We start from the raw sequence: 22,022 nt of genomic DNA, 5'->3' as shown, positions 1-22,022 counted from the left end.
GGGGGATGAAACACCCATTGATCCTGGGTTCCTCCTGTTCCTCCAGGCCCCTGCTCCCAACACAAACCACAACCTCTGCAGCAGCTCCAAGGCTCAGCAAACACCTCTCCTGTACATTCCTCTCGTGAACATTCCCACTGACCTAACCCTAGCACGTGTTCCTGCTTCATGCATCGCTGGGAATTATTTTTGATAGGATGGGCCCTGTCCTTTCCTTCTCCAAAGATCAGTTGTGCGCAGACAGCGTTAAGTTCATAGGAAAAAATCAGGTTTGATATGTTCAGAGTGCACGTCTTAAAAAAAACCCAAAACAATCAAGCATGTGATAAAAATATCAATTCTTTATAATACAGTATTGCTTTATAAACAGATGGAAAAGCTAAAAGCTTTACTGGTCTTTGGTGTGCCCGGTGAGGGAAAAACTCATGATTTGTAAATCAAAACTCAAATTTGTTCTTTATTTAAAAAAACCCAACAGGTCATGGTGTGATATGAGGCAAACGGCTTTGTGGACACAGACAGGGAGGAACTGGGGGATTCCAGACCCTCTGCCCCGCACACGTCCCCAGGGAAAGCTCTGGAAAGCCGGGAAGGGGAACAGGGAGGGCTGGGGACTGTGCTGAGAGCAGAGAACAGCCCGGGGCCAGGGGGCAAAGGAAAAGAAGAATTGATCAAATCTGCTCTAATCCAGAAGCGTGCAGTAAATACTGGATAAATGTAAAGACAGCCAGAGTGGGAGAGAAAGGCCCCTCCCAAACGAGAAACAAAGCCCTGTTCTGCATGTGAATACATTCCTCCAAGACAGCCAGAGACAGCTTGTTCAGGTTAAAAACAACAAGGACTGACAGGTTGTGCAAAGTTCTCCACCACTCACTGTTCGTGTGTCGCAAAACTAATTAATTTTTCTTCATTAATATAATCCTCCCCATACCCTCACCAAAATCCTATTTTGGTCAAGTTAGGGTAGTTAAGGCATTTTGACGAGTAATTACAAGGTGATTTAAAGTAGATATCTAACATTATGCCAATTGAGGAATAGCAGATAAATTACTGAAGAGCTCCCAAATTAATCACTTATTATAAATGAAATGCCTGTTACAAGCATGATGCACTGAAATATAGTAAAATGACATGTACATGGTACATGTTAAATGACCTTAAATAAAAGCTTGACATAGTTACGCAAATATACAGTACAAGTCCACAAAAATTCTTTAAACAAGTTGAGGTAACCTCAAACTTAAACAGTTTTAATACAATAAACCAGGTAGTAAAAATCTCCTCTTGAGAGCAGGCAAGATTCCTTACTGACCAAGTTTAACTGCACTCACCTAAACAGCAACATTACCCGACTTTTTATATATAAAAACATGGCTTTAATTTATTTCTACATACTTCTCTACCAGCAAAAAAGTTAATGAAAAACTGACCAAAAATATATATATCTTTACAGCTCTCAGCTTTCATATGAGCCTCAGGAAAGGAAAAGGAAAGCTGGCTGGAAAAGGGGGGACAAACGTGAGCTACTGTCATTGAAAAGGAAATGTCATATTGCAAAGTGGCTGTTAGATAACTGTAAACATCATTAAGGATCATTGAAACCCCTAAACTTTAGTTCAAATGAAATGTAGGCTTTGCTGATTATTCATTAAGTTTCCATTTTTGTACTCGCTGCCGCTGCCGCAGCAGAAGCAAGGAGGTGCCTGTTGGAGTCAGAAAGGATCAACTGGACTTAAACTGGTGCAGCATATTCTGTTCTACAAGCGAGAGTGGCAATTATTAACACAAATTATGTTTGATATCAACAACAGAATCATCTACCCAAAGTGAAGACGCTCGGAGTTGAGGCTGAGCTGTTTTGTGCAACCTCCCACCGTAGCATTTACCATCATCCCACGCTGAGATGGGTTCAAATGCTGAAAGACCTCAACTGTGGCCAGCTTGGCTGTTTGAGACTGAGCCAGAAGTTTTGTTTAAAAAAAATAATAATTATCCACAGCCAAAACATCCAGAACCAGGCCCATTATGGACGAATGATCTGCAGAACTTTTAAGATCACAGTTAAGCACCTGAAATCACAAAACACATTTGCATCCATATAACTTGAACTAGGTTTGTTTGAAATCTCGTACTAGAAAAGGCTCCTAAGGCTGACACCATGGATGGCAAGAGCAGAATGTTTACAGCAGTTTTAAATCTCCTGAAAACCGGAGCTCAGAAACACGAAACCTCGGCTATCACTGGAACAAGACAATGCTTTATGGAACTGGGTCTGTAACACACCCTCAACAACAGAGAACGTTCCTAGGAAAGAGAGTAATGTGCCCTCGTGCAGAGGTGTTACCTACTGAGCTAGTGTGAAAGGTGCCCAGCCAATCCCACTCCTTGGAAAGTCACATCTCCAACGCAGCAACGCTGTGGGATGGATCCTCCCCTGTTCCAGACAAGGACTAAGCTCTCAAAGACAAGCTCCAAGCCTTGAGCTTCTTTATCTCTTGCTGGCAGACCAAGACCAGTGGACTACGAGTGGTTCTTAGCAAGGGCCTCAGCTGCCTGTGGGGCCAGGCTCCGGGCTCAGGAGCAGCTGGGGAGGAAGGAAGGAACAATCCTGCCCGCAGGAAACGGCCCGGGGAGCTCGGGGAGCTCGGGCAGCAGCAGCACCTCAGTCTGTGTACTCGGCCACGATGGACAGAAGGACGGTGATGTCGTCTGGTTTCCCCCCTGCAATGGAAGCAAAAGCCTCTTATTGCATCAAACCACAGGAGGGTGTCTGCTGATGATCTGTGATATTCCCCAAGGAAAGCTCTTTTAAAACTGGTTAAAGTGTCCAAAACCTGGTTTGAGTAGACACAAACTCTGCCTCCCCCACCTCCTTTCCAAACCGAGGGGCGCAGTGACATTTAACAAAACCACTCTGCTTTTAAGCTCCAGTGAGATCAAACTATGAAAAGGAGGTCAGAACCTCGAACATTGCTGGTAGCTGGCAGAGCTCAAGGCCTGTTTCCAGCAGACTCTTTAATAAATGCACAAAACACCTGACACTGCTTTGTTACATGTAAACTGCCATGAAATCAGATCTCCTCAGGAATTTCCATTGTAAATCAAACACCTCTTTAGCATCTTCCCCAGCACTGCATTACCTCAGTTCTTCCTAAAAGCTACTTAACATTTTCAATAGTTATTTTTCAATCCTCTAACAGCCAGAGCATCACACTCAAATCCTGGAGAAATGGCCCAGAAGAGAGGTTTTGCCATGTGGGAAGTCAAACCAATCCCTTGGACTCTGGAGATCTGCAGCCTCCCTACTGAGCTTGGAGCAATACAGAGCCCAGGTGTGACAGCTGCTACCTGAGGAAAGGGGCTTAAGGTTCTTGTAGGAAATCCTGCTCTTCTGATACACAGATGAGAACAACTTTATTGGCAGAATTTAATTTATTTATATAAAAGTAAAAAATTGTTAGAAGAAACATGTTTGCTTGGGCTCTGAGCTCTGCCAGCTATTTTGCCAGTACCTTTCTAGAACAGAGTAGAACCAGAGAGATCACTATGGGGATGCCAATTATGCAAGGGTTGCAAATTTCAACCAAAAAACCAATCCCAAATGTACCAAAGAGTGGGCAGAAAACAGCTGAAACACAGCAGTAAGAAGAGACCTTAAAAAAACCCAAAACAAAAAACTGCCCTCACACAACACCACCTACACACCAAGTCATGAACAGGAGAACTGGAGAGCTCATCTCAGGCAGGATTCCTGGGGCAGGAATGCACAATCACAGTAGAAACAAACCAATCAGGGTGCTGTGTTCTCTGTGCCCCAGCTGCTTCCCCACAGGAGGCTCCTGCTCTGCCAGGCCCAGGATGCCCTGTGCAGCCCTGGGGGCTTTGCAAACCCCACACAAGCTTGGTGCTCCTCTGCCAACCTCATTCCTACTGTTCTGTTTTCCTACAGGATTCTGGAGCAGCAGAACTTCACTTTGCTAAAGATGTCTCCAGGACAGCAGCAGGGGGAGGAGGAGAAACTCTTACCTCTGACATTCAATCCATTGTCACAGGCAAACTGTGCAAAGGGTGACATGTACGTGGGGTCGTAGGCCAGCTCGTGGGCTTGCTCAGCAATGCTCCGTGCAGTCTGCTGGATGCTCTCGTAGTTGGAGTTCTGAATTCATGGGGAAAAAAAAGAGTTTGTGCTTGTACAGAAACCTACAGAGGCTTTTGTGCTGATCTCACCTTCCCTTGCAAACAGAGCCTTGCCCATTCTTTAGCCTTTGTAAATTGGGTTACAGCTGTGGATCTTCACAAGGGACAGCCAGACCCCAAATCCCCACCAGCAGCTCAAGGCTTGGGTTTGGAGGATTTCCAGAATTTAGAAGCTTAGAAGAATAATACTCAAAACAGACTAAACTGTGTCACCTGAAGGGAACAGGGCATTTGGCAGCTGTCCCTGCAGGCACCCTGCAAGGACCTTCCCTCCCTCCCTCCCTCCCTCCCAGGCAGGCTCTGGTGAAGAATTTGTTTTATCCTGAGTGCAAGCCCTGCACCTCTGGCTCTCTCACCCCACCTGACAGGAGCACCCTTGGGGAGAAGGGACACTTTAAATTCAGATGAGAAAAATGCACTGAGAGCACACACACTTTTTCCAGGCTGCATTTTAAGGACTTTTTATTTCCTGTTTCGGTAATTCTGCTGCTTTCCTCCCAGGCTTTTCTCACTGCAGCCAACACGACAGACAAGCACTGCTCTTTTTGTCTGTAACCATTTTTAAATGCCTTGTCATTTCAAGAGCCTTCCCCGCAGGTTTGGGAATTAGCAGGCATTTATGTGATTAACTTTTGGCTGAACCTCTTGGGGAACACCAGTGCCTTTCCCAAACACACCAAAAGGTGGAGCTCAGCTTTCTTCCACAAGGGAATTCCCACTCCAGTGGCCAGCCAGGACAGCCAAACTCTGCACAGACAAGGCTGTGGGGTGGCTGCAGCCCCAGTGACACATTAGGGACCTGTGAGCTGCAGGATAAGAGGAGGCCAAGTTCTCCTGACACCACACTGTAATGCTCTTATTTGCATTTCACAGCAAATACTTTCCTCAAGGGGTTTATACATATTGATATCTCCTTAAGTGTACTTTCCTTTCTCTAAGTAAATAGCCTGAAGCCAAATGTTCTCAGCCAAAATATTTTAATGTATTCTTACTATTCAAAAAGAACATTTGTGGTCACTAATGTGGAAAAGTTGACAGGATTTTTTTTTTTACAGAAGATTAGACTGAAGATTTTCACTGCGCGTGCAACCCACAATTCACACAGCCCATGCTATGTCAGAATTACTGCTTAGAGAAGCTGAAAGTTATTTTAGGTGTCAGCTCACCCTCAAGTAACCCAGGAGAGGCCTCTGTGTTTTCCTGTGTACCCTCTCCAACCTGCAGGTGCAGTGTGTGCCAAAGGCAGCCCCTGCTCTCTCCTCCTTCCCTTCCCCTCCTCTCCCTCCCTCAGCAGTCACTGCCATGGATCCAGCTGTTATTTGGGAATTTATGCCCAAGCTGCTGCTTCTGGACTCAGCCTGGATGCAGATCCAAGAGAAATCCCTCTGGGCTCAATGTCCCTTGCACTGCTCACATGGGTATCACCTGAAAAGCCTTTTCAGGATACTGAGCTTTGTGGAGGGGTTTTTATACAACACAAAAGTTTCAGCTCTCAGAAGTAAAGGAAGGAACTGTAAAGGTTCAGCCAGCACAAAATGTGTGAGAGTTTGAGAACACACACACACACACTCACCTTCAGCTTTTTCAACTCCTGCAGGATCATGTAGTCAGGCATGTTGTCAAACAGCCCATCTGTGGCAGTCAGGATGATGTCCCCAAGCTGGACATCGAAGGAGGTGCTGTCAGCAGCCTCAGGGCTGGGGATGGACAGAGGTTAAAGCACTGCAGCCCTCACAGACACCACACACCCTCCAACAGCACATCCACAGCCCTGCACTGCTCTCTGGGGAAGGGATGATCACTCACTGTGGGGCTTTAGCAGCAGCAAGGGCTGTCAGGAAAGCCCCACCACGGCCCTGGGACTGCAAACAGCTCCTGCTCCAGCTCCCACACCCAGGATTTGCACTTTAAATTCCCACATGAACAATCCTGCAAACTAATCTGCTTCAGGAGTGTGTCTCCAAGGAAACCAGTAAGCAGAATTGCAGCTCAGGGTCCCTTCTGCTCATCTAGAAGATGTCAGAGAGTGATACTTGAAAGAACAATTCATAACAGGCCTGGCCCAAACACTTCAGGATTCTGAATCACTTGCTAATTCAGTGGAATATGAAACATGTCTGGAAATCACTACCAGGAGACCAGAGGCTTTTGGAATGCTTGTGTCTAACACATTACACAACACCAAGAGCAGAAAACATCCAGTTTGGGCATGAATACTGCTGCAAAATCTGATTGTCAGAAGCAACATAACAACAAACCTTTCGTTTTTGAAGACTCTTCAGGGCTCTGTAAAAAGGAGAAATTGCTGCATCCCAGGCCACTGGGCTCTGCCAAAACACAGAGGAGCTGCTTTGCTCAACTGATGTGCAGCTTCAGGGAGGCTGATGGAGTTAAGATTGCCTGCCTGTGCCCATATATAGCCAAATTCATCACTGAACTGGGCCAACAAACAGAAAAGGACAGGAGCAGCGTTTCGCCAAGGAGCATGAGTACTAATTAACGTCAGGAACGGAGCAGGAACCAGCAGAAAGCTGTAATCATGATTCAGAGCTCCAGTGTGGGAGCACATTTATCTTGTGCTTTCCTTATTACTGCATGACTCAGATTACTTGGCTTCCCTGACTTCCACTGGACATTATCAATTATCCTTCTGCTTTTTGTTTTTATCGCCTTCCTACGGATGACAGAGAATCTCAGAAAAATGAAAGATTTTTTTACAGCTCTAAAATTTCAAAGGATCATTTAATTTTAGTCTAACAAAGAGCTTGGATTACTGAAGGGTTCTAATTTCAGAGTCCTACCCTGGCTTCCTCTCAGCAGTTGCAGGATGAAGAAATTAAACCACACACAAGAATGGTCAGTCAGGAGTTTCAACAGCTTAACCAACACTTTCAGAAAGAGCTACTTTGGATTAAAGTCTCAATTTTTACTGCATCAGCCCTGATTCTGCATAGAATCATTTAGGTTGGAAAAGACTCAAGCAGGTTGAGTCCAACACTTCAGCTGCCTGCTGCATTCCCTTTATTCCATGGCCATTCTTTGAGGATCCTGTTACCACCTCCCCGTGCTCAGATGAGGATATCACTTTAATTACTGAGACATTCTGAAAGCTGAATTTTAACACATATTTGAAAGCTGTTTATTTTTGAGTTTCTTTCATATTGCATTCACAAAGTCAGGATGGATCAGCCTGACATTCCTAAGGGAAGACACAAGAACAAGCCTGCCTTTGAAACAACTCATTTCTGTGAACAGATTGTCCTTTCCTCATACTCTCATTCCCAGCTTGGTGTTCTGCCAAACAGTGTTTTTGCTGGTTTTGGTCAAATACAATATGCTGCTGGAAACAGCAAGTTGGAAACACAAGTTACAGTCATATGTCCCTCTGCTCTATTCTTCAAGTACTTGCAACCTCAGTGCCAAGATATCTAAATTAGCTACTCCAAAGAGTCCCCAGGGAGCACAGGCAGGGATTGGAACAAAGCTCTGCTGGGGAACCCAGCCTTGCCCACACTCCAGCTCTAGTGGGTGACATCTCCCCATGGATCAGAACAAGCCCATGGCTGTGGGAATAACCCACCATGAATAAACCAATAAATCCAGAGTGTGCAAGAGGTACAAAGTTAAGGACAAGGTGAGAAATGTTCATGGTACCCAGAGAGGGAGGGGGGCAGCTGCAGGACCTGACTGGGTAAGTGTTTATATCCTATGAGGTACAGAAGAGCCCCACAGCAGCAAAACTGCAGCTTTTTGCACAGATTAAAAATTAAAATTCCTCTTCCCCCTTACCTGTCACTCAAGACAACTCCTTCTGCCTCTGGTGGAGCTATGGACAGCTGGAAGGGAGTGTTGAAGTAATGCTGCTGCTCGTCGGAGCGATGGACGACCTCTCCCCCTCTGACCACCAGGAACCCAGAATCTCCCAGGTTGGCCGTGTGTAAACGATGACTTGACCTGTCCAGCACTACTATACATGCTGTGCTGCTCCCTGCAACACAGCACTGCAGTCAGCCCACAGAAACTGCTTGTTCTATCTCTGATCTGACCAACAGTTCAATTATTACAACATTCATCAAAGCTTAAAAGGCAGAGAAATGGAAATACTCAACAATAGCAGAATTAATATAAAATAAAACCAGCAAAATGCTAGAAATCTTTGCAATATAAACTATGATTTTTGTGTAGAATTTACTCTTCCTGCTTTGATTTTGGTAAACACATAATGCTGACAAATACCTGGTTTTGTTTGGCTTTATTTACAGTTTTCCATCCCAACATGTGTCAGCACATTCTGCTATAGGACCGGATTTACAGAACTCACATAAAATACTGAAATTCCAAAATCATGGAGATAATAGAATTCTAGTAGCATCCACACAATGCTAGGAGCTCTCCACACAGTTTCACTCAGCTGTAAACAAACCACACCAAGTAAAGAACTGTTTGCAATTAAGTATTAGGCCCTGCTGCATTTCTCTGCTCAGAACATGAAATGCTTTTCCTCCCAGCCTGGCTCTGCAGAGCTTGCTTCAGGTTTAAAAATAATAATCCTGTCACATCTTCAGCACACCAACTCCAAAAGTTTAAGAAAACAAATGTTTCAGAGACAAATAAAATTCCAAATTAAAGTAATAGCAGAAAAATTATGTCAATTGTGCTTGGAACTATCCCAGCCATGCCTGAGGGCACTGAGGAATTCTCCATTCATTCACTGGGAAGTAGCCACAGCTGAGCTTGGTTGCAAGCCACAAAAATGCTGTATTGCAAAGAAACCCAAAGTCCTTCATTCTGCAAACAGGACAGGACAGCACAGCCACCAAAAGACCTTTCAGTCCCCAAGAGGGGGAAACAGAGCCACAGCACCTCTGCCCCATATCACCAGCTCATGAACTCTTCACCTCCTGCCCTCATGTTCCTCCAGCAGGGTTTTCCAAGCACAGCTCCATGCTGGACAGACCACAGGCTTGCTAGTGCAGAATTCCAGCTGGCTCCAGGCATTGCCTGTTCCAGACAATACCCTGGCTAATACACAGAGTTCCCTGCAATGCACTTGCCCTGAATCTGCTCTCCAGTGAACACAGAGCACCTTCCCTGTCCTTAATGAATATGAAGTCAAAGCAGTGTCTCTGGAAAAAAAATCTGATTTTCCACGTGACAGTGTCCAAAACTGTGCTGCAACACAAGGGTGATTAAATAAATGGCACAGTTTCCTCCCATTTCAGTTTTATTTTCCATTATTTGCTGCATTCAATCCTGATGAACCAAGCATCCAAGATTAAAACACAACAGCAAGGAGAAATTATTGCCCAATGAATCCTCCTTAATGAAGTCTTCTCCTGTCCCTTTATTTTAAATAAACTCTAAATGCTCATTGCTGTGGTAATTCCAGGGTTTTATTCCTCCTTCTAAAAATACTGTTCTCAGTTAAAGGAGAAACACTAAGGATCATTAGTTTCAAATTCTAACTCTATTAGCAGAGTGTAACCAGGAGGCCATGTGTGGAATTCAGATCTTGTGACTCAGCACACGCTGCTTTTCAGCCCTGCAAAGGTCAGGCCCAGCCTCCAAAGGCACAGGGAGAGCTCCTGCCAGTGCCCCACTTTGGAGCTCACTTACAGCTACACCTGCTTTGCACAAACAAGCACCATTCAACACCCCAAACCCAAATGTAATTACTGACCACTGCTATTTCTGTGACACTTAAGGTCACTCCTGAGGTTCCAACCTATTCTTTAGGGGTATAATGCCAGAACATCTGCTCCCAGCTCAGCAGACAGTTAAATATAGCTCACACAGCACTGCTCTGGCACAGGAGCTTAAGGTCAGGTGAGCTGTGCACATTTCGTGCAGGGCAAACACTTTCTTGGAGCAGAGGAGGTCTCATGTCCTTTAGAGAAGTGTCCCCTTGGCAGAGCTGCCAGCTGAGGCTGAGGGTGGCCCCTCTGTCTGCTCCCAGTCCCCAGGCTGCTGAATGCCCTGTGTCCCATCAATGCTGACACAGAATATGTGAGGCATCTGCTTCAGCTGGCTTTCAGAAAGATCTGTAATGAATCCCCCCACAAAGTTTATAAAAATAATGCTACCAGAGATTGTATGATATCAACTACTCAAGTCAACCAACTGGGGTTGAGTCCACTGGACATAAAAGGCAACAGGAGCAGAGTTAGGCCAGAAATGAGCAGAACTACATCCAATTATGCTCAGAAAATATTTCTCCTTGCATAGCTGAAGCAGAAAGCTGCAGCCAGCACCACAAAGAGTTTTCAGCAGAGAACAGTTATTTATACATATAAAACACAGAGTGAGTACATGTGCAGTGTGTTCCACTGCAGAACTCGTTCTGCAAACTCTGGTGAATTCACCCTTCCCACAGAAAGCCTTTTATTTCATATATAAATACACACACATCAACACTCCCTGCATTACTAAATTCATTAAAACAGTTTTAGAGAAAATAAGGGTGCCACCAAGGCGACTGCATTTCTATGCCTTCAGTTAATGAAGAGAAGTTAACTCTGCAGATTTGCTGCAGACAATGACAAGAGATCCAAGCACGCTTCAGAAAGCCCATGTGTAACAACCCAGACTGCAGTGACATCTTTTTGGTGTCTTACCAAGCAAAGGGACTTTGTTCTGCAGCAGCTCACAATAGCCTGCAGTGAGAATTCCAACAGGATTGCTCGGAACAAACCGTCCTTCCTTCACCAAACGCTCACACGTCCGCATCAGAGTCCCTGAGAACTGAGAAGGGTCCACCCCGTAGTCTCTCCAGCCACCAACACCATCTGCCACCCCTGCAAGGAAACACAAAACCACAGTTACCTCCACAGAAATGCTTTCCAAAACAAGGGGGTTCATTATTTGCACCACTCCTGATAACTAAAATGTAGGACATGGCACCTGGCTAGAAAACATTATAAATTTCTGAGTATTTTGAAGGTAACTTCTGATATCAGGTCCCCAACAAATCTCCAAATATAATCTGAACTGCTGAGGGGAAGGCAGAAGTCTAATGCTGAGAATGAGGAAGATGGGGATTCAATCCCATTAACCTCTCATCAGTCCATTATTCATTTCAAAAGTGAAGGTCAACATCTTAGCTAGTACAGAATGACACAGAAACTCTTCCTGCTATTCAGCAGCACAGTTTTTTCTCAGACAACCTCCTCATATGAAGGACAATGATTTCTATTTGGTGTTCTCAATTTCTGTAGAAAATAAATCTCCATTTTACAAGTGTTTTCTAAAATCCATGTAACCAACACAATGCTGGGACCTGCCCCTTTCAAGGAGAGTTTGTTGCTTACAGCTTCAGCCAAGCAAGAGAATGAAAACTGACTGTGACCCAGAGAATTTTCAGTTATTCAAAACAACCTGGATATCGGAAATTTAGACCAATTCTGCCAAAGCCTGGGAAGCTTCTAAGCAACAGGGAAAACAGTGACTGTGGCCATGGAAAGGGGTGATCACAGGGAGGTGAGCAGCACACACATTTTCTGCTGCTCATTTGGTTTGAGAACTTTGAACTTCTTCCAATTACCCAAATGATAAAAGCAAAACACTGCTGAAGGTATTATTTGAGATTAGAATGCTACTATGTGGAAATTTTTCCCAAAATCTTTTTGATCCTCAGCAGGGGACAAAACCATTTAAAACAGAAATTTTCAAAACATAGCAAAGCTGAAATATGTTCATGATAAAAGCACAAAAAGTGAATTTCATGCTCAGAGTGTGCTGAAGGACAGTCTCCTCAGGAAAAAACTCCACTATGATCAAAGGCATGAAAATGCAAGTGAGAAGATAAAAGTCAATTTCCTCATCTCCCAGTGCCCTTCACACGGGACACGGCTGAAACTGAGCTGGAAGGTTTAGAGCCGACCTTGGCGTGAACTGTAATCTGCCAGGAGGTTGTGGCCAGACTCTGAACAGCCCATCAACATTAATCAGATTTCTCCCTAAAATAGTGCACAACCTTTCAGACACCTGCTTTGTCCCTGTGCCTCCTCAGAAGAATGTTACAGGAACGCAGATCCCTGCATTCACCTCTTGGAGCAGTTCCTGGGAGGAAGCTCATGCAAAAGCACCCAGCATTCCCAGAAATGACTTTTCTACTCCTCAAGAACAGATCAATCCTCTCCCTACAGGTCTCACCACCTGAGGTTAATACTGGATTAACCCTTTGCTTTCTGCTGCCACACAGACAAGGCTAGAGCAAGAGATCATAAAGGAAAGGTTCTAGAGCTGGAACATGAAACAGAAATTCAGGTTAAATGATGGAGCTTCAGGTGAAGTTACCAGATCAACATTTGTTTTCCTGCCCTTTAAAATGAACACAGTCCAGATGTATTTCTGCACTGCTTCCCTCCCAACAGGGTTAATGCAATGAAAAGATGTTTGACAAATGCTGCCCAAAGCTCTTGGCTCCCAAGGCTTGCAGAGAAAGCTCAGCAGAAGTTACAGAGTTCCCTCAAGCAATCCAGAAAATCCTTTCAGATCAGAATTGGGAAACCCTGACACACAAACACTGCAGCTTTAGCACAGAGCACCAGAAAGCCACCACAGCAAGCACCTGAGAAGGTTAATCATCAAAACCCATTCCATTTTTAAAGGAAAAATGAGCACACCATCTGCCTTTCTTTGTTCATCTCTTACTGCAGGCAGGAAATGTGAATCCGCAATCATGGCAGCACCTTCATACCCTCCCCTGAGCCAGGCACTGCCTTTGTCTGTCTGCCTTCCTGCCTGCTTTTTGCAAGCCACAAACAGCTTTAAGTGGGTTCTGCCAGTGCCCTCCAAAGCCATCACCCTCTGCATCCCCCACAGCTCCTCTGGCTCTGTGTGGCTCCAAACCTGAGAGGAGAGAGGGTCTGATCCCCCAGCACAGCACAGCTCTGCTGCCTCCCCACACAGACACAACCCTGCACCAGGAGCAGCCCTGGGGCTCCTTCCTGTGGCACCTCCACACCCCTCAGCACACACCAACTCTATTTCTTGGCCCAGCTGGAAAAGGTTGGGCTTTAGAAAGGGTTGGGGCAAGACCTTTAATCATCCTGTCCAACCTTCAATGTGGTTTTAAAATAAACCCAGCACCTTCACGTTCTGCAATCTCTGTAAACTGAGCAGCTTCACCTGGGAAAGCAATATGTGACTTTGAAATAGTTTGAGTAAACTGCTAATGAAATAGATGAAATATAAATAGGAATAAAGCTTAAGTAAACTTTGTGCTATTTGGTACACAGCAAACAAGGAGTGAAACTGTTTCAGACTCCAGAAGTAGCAAAAACTAAAAACTCAGCTTTGATTAATACCAGGTTTTCCCTCTGTCATCAAAAGAAAATTCAAAGGTGTTGCTATTGGCAGGATCCCTCCCAAGGAATAATGCCAAGCTCTGTTTATATATAATACCTTTGCTTTCATCCAAGAAGAAAATAAGGTATATATTCAAAATAATGACATTTCCAACGAATACTGAGGCTTTCCTTTGAGCCATAAACCATTGAGTTCCAGTATTAACCATGTTAAAAATTAGGGATCACAGGACATTTAAAACAAAATGCATGGCTGAGAATTGCTGAAACTGAACTGTACACAAACCAGTGTAGAGTTTTTTTCATTCATGCCATTCAGTAAACGAGAAAATTTTATACAAAGAACATTTCTGTGGCTATTCCTTGTTCAAGCCCATGCAGAAATTACACAAGCATCCACGTGACAGGGCAATGCCTGCAGCCAGATGAACCACCACTGTAAATAAAGCAATTGAAAATTTCACAATAAATTACTTCAAAAGAATAAATACTTCTCAAGTATTTAACTGTATTACAGAGATCTTTCAGAATCTGAGTTAACACTCCACTACATTGCCTTGTGCTGGAAAACACAGAAATATGCCTGCCAGATAAAATACTGCCTGCATGTGTCAATCCAAAGCTTGCCTTTTTCCAGCTCCTCAAAGACTCAGAATATCAAAATCTCTCTCAGAGAAACACCTGTCAGGCAGTTACAGGACAAAGCATAAATGAATGATGCTGCAGCACTGAAACTGAGCCAGGGAAGATGCTGGTGGTGAAACTTGTTAAAGCTGATTTCAAAATGCTAAAAGCACCTGGGATAAGATTCCAGCTGAAATGCAAATGTGAAGCTGTTCTGCCTGCCAGCACAGGAGCTCCCTGCAGGAGCCCAGGGCAAACCAGGCAGCGCTGAAAGCAGCAATATCTGCTTTTCACCACTCACTGGTGTGAGTGAGACCCAGGTGTTCTCCTGGCTCCCAGCAAATATAAACTAAACAGCCTGCAAGTTCATAACAAAGCCCTGATACTGATCGAGCCCTGTTTAATATAAATAATGTTATGAGGGGCAGTTCTGGTTAGCTGGCAAATTAACCTGCCCATGGGCAGAGTCCAAAACCACCACCCTGCCCCAAAAACCTCCTGAGAGTTGGACATTTTGAAATATTGCATCAGCCAAGAATAAAAATCACACAGAGAAGCAGCAGGCACAAGTGTGTCAGCAGGAGCTGCCTTTGCATGCAACCACAATTAACTTTCTAAGGCACTCAGCACATCCTACTGAACTTTCAATTTCTTGAGATCCTTACCTGAAATAGCAATGAATCACTGCTAAAAGAACATCAAAAGGATATATTTATAACTGAATTTTGCATCAAATATGGAGGCTCAAATGGTAAAAAATGTGCAATGAGTTGCACCACACAAGTCTGAAATATAGCACCTAGTATTTGTCAACATCAGAACTGAGATAAAATGATAAGATTTCTTGCTTTATCAGTGGTGGGATAAATCACACACCTAGACAGGTTCTACATCCAAACCAAGTTCAATGCTGAAAGCCAGCAGTGACCCTCAGCAGCTTCCCTGGATCTGTCAGAGCTGAGGGGTGTCTGCCCCCCTCAAGGGTTTGACAAAGAAATAACCCAGTTAGATACAAATCCCTGAGGACAGATGGTGTGTGACTGCTAACAAGTTACAGAAGGGAAGGTTACTTATTCACACTGGTACAGTAAAACTTAAACTACCCTTGCATGAAAATAGAAAGGTTCTGGAAGAGTAACTGGGTAAGTGACAACAAGGAGCAAAAAGCAAAGGCAAAGTGAGCAATGATCTTGAGGAGCAAACTGAAGGAGAAACACTGAAAACATTAAATTGTGCATCTACTCCCAGAGGAAAGCAGCAGTTCCTTCTATCTGTTTTCCCCTCCCACTACAGCACACTTGTTCCTGAAGCAGATTTTTACCAGGAAAATTTCCTCCCTATTTTATTGAAGCCTGAGAAATCACTCAGTGCATCTGGGGAGCTCCAGGAGAACACTGAACTATGAATTATTTCTGCAGGCTTTATAAAAAATCCCCTAGTGACAACTACCTGATTTCTCAAGGTGTTCAGTGGCTGTGGAGCTGCTGAGGAAGGGCAGGGGCTGGGGGCAGACCCTGAAATCAATCCCTGCCAGCCTGGCCCAGCTCAGGCTCAGCACTCACAGCAGGGATGAACCAGAGCAAAGAGCAGGAGATTTTCCAATGCTTCCTAGCACAGGGAGGATGAACCCTCACTCCTGCACTGAGCTCAGCTTTGCTCATTTCCTTCTGATTTCTGACAGAACCTGCTCTTCCTTCAGGCCAAGATCTGGGTATGAATGGAAAACTGGCTGCCATCAAAAAGCATCAATTACATTTACAGTTAAAACCAGTGTTCAGCTGGAAATTCTGACCTCAGTACTTGTGTGCAATGTCCTTGCAGAAGCTGAGGGAAAGAAGAATAACCAGACATGAGTTTCATTCTCAGAGGTTACATTCAATGCTGCTCCAGAGCAGCTCTGCTGACACAAAGTCAGCCTGTGACTGTTCATGGGGTGGCTCTCAGTCTGCAGTGTCCCTACAAATCCAGCACTGATGCTCCCAGGTCAAACAGAAAATTTCCTGTGAGCTGCTCCAGGCTGAGGCTGGTGTGCAGCTGTGCAGAGCTCTGCTCCTGCCTCCCTGAGCCCTCCCAGGCACTGGGTGAAAGGTGACTCCGAGGGAGGAGGGCAACTCTCAGTGTGATAAGTTGTGATAAGGCAGCAATCTCTTTAATAGGTATGATACCAAATAAACCACTTAACACAGTCCTCTCTGACCTTCAGGCTTCCAAGGAAGGATCCCTCCCTCCTCTACAGCTGCCAGAACAACCTTGACATTTCACCCACAAATCCTTTGAGGTGCTGAAGTTTACTTTTCCTGATGGCACTACCAATATTCCAGGGCTTTGTCACTCTGCAGCTTTATCTACCTCCTATGCAGGCTGCTGATAACATTTTCAAACCACGTGCAGCTCCTTTCACTTTAGAGTAGCTGCCCTGCAGCACCCAGACACTCCAAAAACTTTAAAAATCAAAGATTTGCAGCAAACAGAACAACTGTCAAATTTTAACTCTGCAGTGAACACACAGTTTCCTGCAGCCAGTCAGTTTTTCCTTACTCCAGGGGACAGGAATAGTTTGGAAGAGTCAAGTCCCAGTGGCTCCAGGCAGAGCTGTGCCCAGCACAGACATTGTATAAGTGATGCTGTCACGGGATGCACTGGCTGCTGCAATGTTTCAATAATGACTCACACAACAGCTCGGAAAATCCATAAAAACAGCAAAGACATCGGGAGCCTGATAAGGCCACAACAAGCAAGGAAAGGCAGATCCCCAAATTAAGGAAAAAAACTATCACCAGCATGTGACATCTCAACATTTCTAGAGGTGAAAACCTTGGCTTTAATTCTTACTTTTGATAATTTAGTGAAATGACTGTAAAACTGTTTGGGTTAATTTTTAAAATTTGGCTCGTTTCCTATGTAGTAAAAATCCTACTTGCATGCTAATGAGAAAAGACAGAGGTGTCAGAGTTTTGGTTTTCAGCTCTGAGAAAAACAGGATTTCTGTCCTCAAAAGTTCCAAAGGCATCACACATTGAGCAGTACAGAACATCCCCCAAATCTCTGTGAGAGATTTCAATATCTGAGCATCTGAACACCCCAGACACTGGCAGTGAATGCACAGAAAAGCACATCGTGGTACAAGCAGCAGAGAAAGGAAACAGGCTGGATTGTAAAGCTCTAGAGATTAACATTAGCAGTAAAGCCATTTCCTTTCCTTAGGGTGATCCCTAAGGAAAAACTCCTGTTCTGAGCTTCTCATTTCTCCCTGTGCTCAGAATGGGAGGAAAACATGCAAAATTGACAATTATGCTCCAGATAAAAGCAAAAATGAGAGACAAAACCCTCAAGGATTCAAGTACACCAGCAACAAGCCTTGAACAACTACGGGAGGACTGGAAAGAACCTGCACCTTCATCAGCCTTCTGCTGATCTTACTGTGAAAGGACAAAGCTCAGACTAAAGACACTGTTCAACATTCAGCCTTTGAACTGCACAGCACACTGACAACAAAAGAAGTGTTTAGCATTTTGATTCTGCTATAAACACACTGCCAAGCCAGCTCTTGTTTGACCTAGGAAAATGAATCCCCAAGCACTCATGCCAAGTGGCTGGGAGTATTCCCTCACTGCTCCACCACACCCAAGCCATCCCACACAGGCAGGCTGTGCACAGGGCACTGGCACACGGCAATGCCACATCCATCACCTGCCTTTGGCTCTGAACACTCCTCACTCCAAGTGGCACACTTGGAATTTACTGTGGCAAGTGCTCATTTTGCCTCAAACCACGTGAGCCTCTTCCTTAAATGTCAAAAAATGAAGTTTGAAACCCAACAGTGCAGCTCAGGGAGTTTTGTTGAGGTGCAGAGTTTGGTACTGAGGTAGCACAAAATTTAGGAGGGGCTTAAAAAAAAATAATGAGGAACCTCAGAATTGTGATGGGAATAAGAGGAATTGAGGGCAGGAAAACTCTGGTGGTACTGAAAGTGTCTCTGCAGCAGTGCAAAAGGGCTGGATGAGAAAGTAGAGATGACCCCAGCAGTAGAAACTGGAGAAAACCATGTCTGTAAACCTAGGAGCTGCAGATGAAGATGAAAGAGCATCAAGCTGGAAGCATCAAAACCCACCTGAACATTCTGCAGAAAGTACAGAGACTTTGGGCTTTAAAAAAGCAATAAAGAACTGACATAAAAATAGCTTTACTAGGGGAGAAATCCCAAAATCAAACAAACCAACAGGCTTTCTGTTTAAATTATTTGGTTCTTGGTACTTAGGACATCCTGGGTCAGCTGTTCTCTCTGCTGTTTGATCCTTAAGTGGAGCTACAATTCTGTTTGTTTCCAAGTTGTCATGAAAATGAATGCAAAGACCAACTTAGAAATGCAACCCTCTGTTGATTCCAGCAGGAACACAAGACAAACTGTAGGTCCACATACAGTAATTACCAAATATGGCCAAAACCCATAAAGACCATCAAATAGGGCTAAATCTGTCTCTTGCCCACACAAAGAGTCCACTTCAAAGTACAGGGGATCCTGCATTTCTCTTAAGGGCAAACAGCAATTGCTCAGTTATTTATCAGTGCTGGTCTAGCATGAACTTTAAAGGCAGCCAGGGTTAGTCACATGCTAAAGGAAGGGTGTCCAACAGCTAATTCTAATCCACCAAAGTTTATCTGGAAAAGGCACCACAGAGAAGATGATGAGTGTCTGAAATGCACCCACCAACCTTCCACATCTTGAGACCGGCGGCATCACTCTTACAGTAACAGCTTCTCTAAGAACAAGCAGCAATAACTGTTACCTAGCACCAACTTGCAGCTTCCTGAGGAAAACCTCTCGGCTCTGGTAAATGGCAACCAAGTTACAACGACAGCGCCAGACTGAAGAGCCACCAGCCACTTCCACAGCGTGAGATAGCACAGGGCAACCCCACCGGTATAAAATACATAAATGCAAAAACAACAACAAAAAAAACCAAAACAAAAAACCACGGACAGGGGCAAGGAGGAGGAAGCTTTTTTTTTAAGTGTCAAAGTTTTGGTAAAAATTTGCTTCTGGTAGTTACACCACGACTAACTTGTGCAGAGTGTCAGAGCCAAATTCAACCTTGAGTACACAGGAGAAAGGTCAAAGCACTGTCAAAAGCAGTGTTGCTCATAGTCTGAAGATTCTATTGATTCTCCATAATTACTCACTCTTCTAAAATTTGAACCCTTAAGATTCATTTCGCCAGTGATTCAAAACCAGAGAGGGCAATCAGGCCAGAACAAACAACGAAACTGAAGTTTGACATTTGATTCCAGTCTCAATGTCACTCTGCCTTTCACTTGACAAGGACATTGCACGCGTTAAAATCAGGAAGTGCCTGTTCAAGCGATCTTGTCTGTTTAAACGCAATGCATGTACATGGGGCTCGGGTTTTAAAGAAAGACAGAAAGCGAAACGCACTGGGAGAGCTGTTTCTGAGTTCTGGAGCCACCAGGCCTCACAGACACCCACAGGTGAGACGCCAGACTGGGCCCGGACACCCGGCACACACAATCCCCCATGCCAAAGGCGGGCAGAGCTGCAACAAAGAGCCCGAGAGCTTCCTTGGGAAGCTAAAAAAGCGAACTCACGGTGACACTGACAGGCAGCAGCGGCTCCTTTGTCTGAGCCCGGCGTTGAGGCGCTCGCCATGTGCAGCTCCGGGAAGGAGGGGGGGGTCACACCGCGAGGCCGCAGCCGCCCCAGCCCCCGGCCCGGCCACTTACCCAGCACATCGGCGGTGCGGTGCCGCGCCACGAAACAGGCGTCATCCCCGTAGCACATGCCTTTCTTGAGGATGCCCTTGCGGAAATCTTTGCCGAAGCCGCAGCTGGCCGTCACCAGGCTGTAGTCGCGGGAGTCCGTCTGCGACAGGCCGCCCAGGACCGCCCGCGCCACCAGCCTGCCGTAGGAGAGCACCGAGAACATGGCGTGGGGCGCCCAGCAGCCGAGCGCCAGGAACGCGGGGAGCCACCGGCGCAGCCGCCTCCTGCCCGCCGAGCGCCAGCCGCAGGGCGCCAGCCTTCCTTCCCCTGCCCGCGGGCCCGCGCCGCCGCCGCCGCTCCGAGCCCTGCCCGCCGCGGAGCCTCGTCCCTCCGGCCGCGGCTGCGGTTCACCGGCCCGCGCTGCCCCTCACGCTGCCCCTCACGGCCGGGCTCGCCGGCAGCGCCCCCGCCTTCCGCGCCACCCTTCCCGCCCCCCGAGGGGGGCCGTGCCAGCTCCCCGCTGCCCGCGGAGCTCTCGGGGCTCGCTCCGGGCTCGCTCCCCGCCGCCCGCGGTGCCCGGTCAGAGCCGCCCGCGCCACCCCCGCGCCCCGCCGCCCGCCGCCGCCGCCATCTTCGCCGCGCGTGCTGAGGTGAGGTGAGGGCCCCGGCGCTGGGCGGGGCGCACGGCCGGCCCCGCCCCCTCCCCGCCTCCCGGCGCGCGTGCGCGGTAGCGGCGCGCGGCCGCCCCCCATTGGCTCCCCACCCCGCCTCATTTGCATGTTGCGGGACAATAACAGCGGGCGGCTCCCGGCAGCCCCCGCGGCGCCGAGTGGGGTCCGCGCCCCCGCCCCCGCCGGGCGCCGGCCGCAATTAACGCCATTAACGCAATTAATGAACGCTCTCACAGCGGGCACAGCGCGGCTGCGCATAACCCACATACTTGCCCTCCACGCCCCGCGTGTCTCGCGTGCTCCGAATAACTGGCGGGGAGTCGCTGGCCGGCGGTGCCCCGTGCCTGCTGAGAACGGTTATGTGAGTCACGGAGCTGGGCCGGCTTTGGTTCGTTCCGAGCGGGACTCGCCCGGTTCTGCCCGGCTCGGAGCGGACACCGGGGACACCGCCAGCTCTGCAAACCCGTGCAAGGCTGGCGGTTAATCCATTTTGGTTAAGGAACGTGAAATGCCAAACAAAAGCCTCACGAGAAGGGTGTGTTGTGCAGTCACGGCTCAAACCAAATAAAGGCACGATGATTGTAGCTGAGAGTGACACAAAGCGCTCAGCTGGACAACTTCAATAGCAACGACTTCAAGGCATCAGTGCTGCAGAGACCCAAAAAGACCCAATTCCTCATTTTCTGCTGGTCGTGTGTGTGCAAACAATGGGTTTGTCCCCTTGGAAGTTCCCAGCAGGTTGCTCTGCAAATTCGTTTAATTCTTCTGTGTACAGGCACGAGAGGCTGCTGCCACTTCTATAACCCGAGACAACAAATAGTGGAGGTGTAAATACAGCAGGGGAAGGTGTGAAACCTGCCCCACGAGCTGCCTGCGGTGAAAGGAAGAGCTCTGTGCCACCATCCACCACGGAACGCTGCTAACGCTGCTAAAGCACCCTCGTTATCACAGGGAGGCATTGTGTCCCTGTGCACCTTGTCAGAGACAATATTGCCCCTCTCACACTGCTAAAGGCTTTGAGCAAAGTGTGAGAATTATCCAGCTAAAGCCGAAATTGTACCCAAACTTATTTAAAAAAATTAAAAATCCTCGTGTTAGAACAGAGAGAAAGGGATGAACAGGAGGAGCAGCCCAGGCCCAGAGTGGTGGGTTAGGCAATGGCTGCACAGCTGAATGTGCCAAGGTGCTGGAGATAAGGGAGTGCTGCTGCCAGGGTGTGAGGCACTGAGAGGAGCTGCCTTGTTTGTCTGCTCTCACACCCTCCTTTATCAGCAAAGGGAAGCACATATTTGCAGAGCTTCCCCAACAGAATCATTCCTTCCCTTCCTTGAGTCTCCTTCTTCCTCTTCCTTGTCCAGGTCCTGTCTCGTTCCAGCCCAGCCTGGCCTGACCCTCGTTCTGTGCTGCTCAGGCTGGTGCAAGGTGACCTGTCCTGCGTTCCCTGGCTGTGCTGCTCAGCCTGGGACGCCCCCAGCTAAAGCTCAGTTCTCCTTGCCTCAATGCT

The 22,022-nt window shown here is 46.6% G+C and overlaps 1 protein-coding gene across 1 annotated transcript; it reads right to left on the bottom strand.

Moving 5' to 3' along the window:
• Positions 1–60: 60 nt before the first annotated feature.
• On the bottom strand, positions 61–20,181 carry PPTC7 (protein phosphatase targeting COQ7). The gene is made up of 6 exons (XM_054289022.1): positions 19,869–20,181; positions 10,812–10,991; positions 7,987–8,185; positions 5,771–5,894; positions 4,027–4,156; positions 61–2,721 (listed from the first exon to the last, which is right to left on the bottom strand). Exons 1-6 carry the CDS (start codon positions 20,068–20,070, stop codon positions 2,663–2,665), a joined length of 894 nt encoding a protein of 297 aa, XP_054144997.1. The 5' UTR covers positions 20,071–20,181; the 3' UTR covers positions 61–2,662.
• Positions 20,182–22,022: the final 1,841 nt, after the last annotated feature.

The sequence above is a fragment of the Melozone crissalis genome, unplaced genomic scaffold (genome assembly GCF_028551555.1).
Source record: "Melozone crissalis strain CALT ecotype California unplaced genomic scaffold, PUWL_Pcris_2 ptg000063l_1, whole genome shotgun sequence".
NCBI classification, from domain to species: Eukaryota; Metazoa; Chordata; class Aves; order Passeriformes; family Passerellidae; genus Melozone; species Melozone crissalis.
This window is presented reverse-complemented; position numbering and strand designations above follow the sequence as displayed.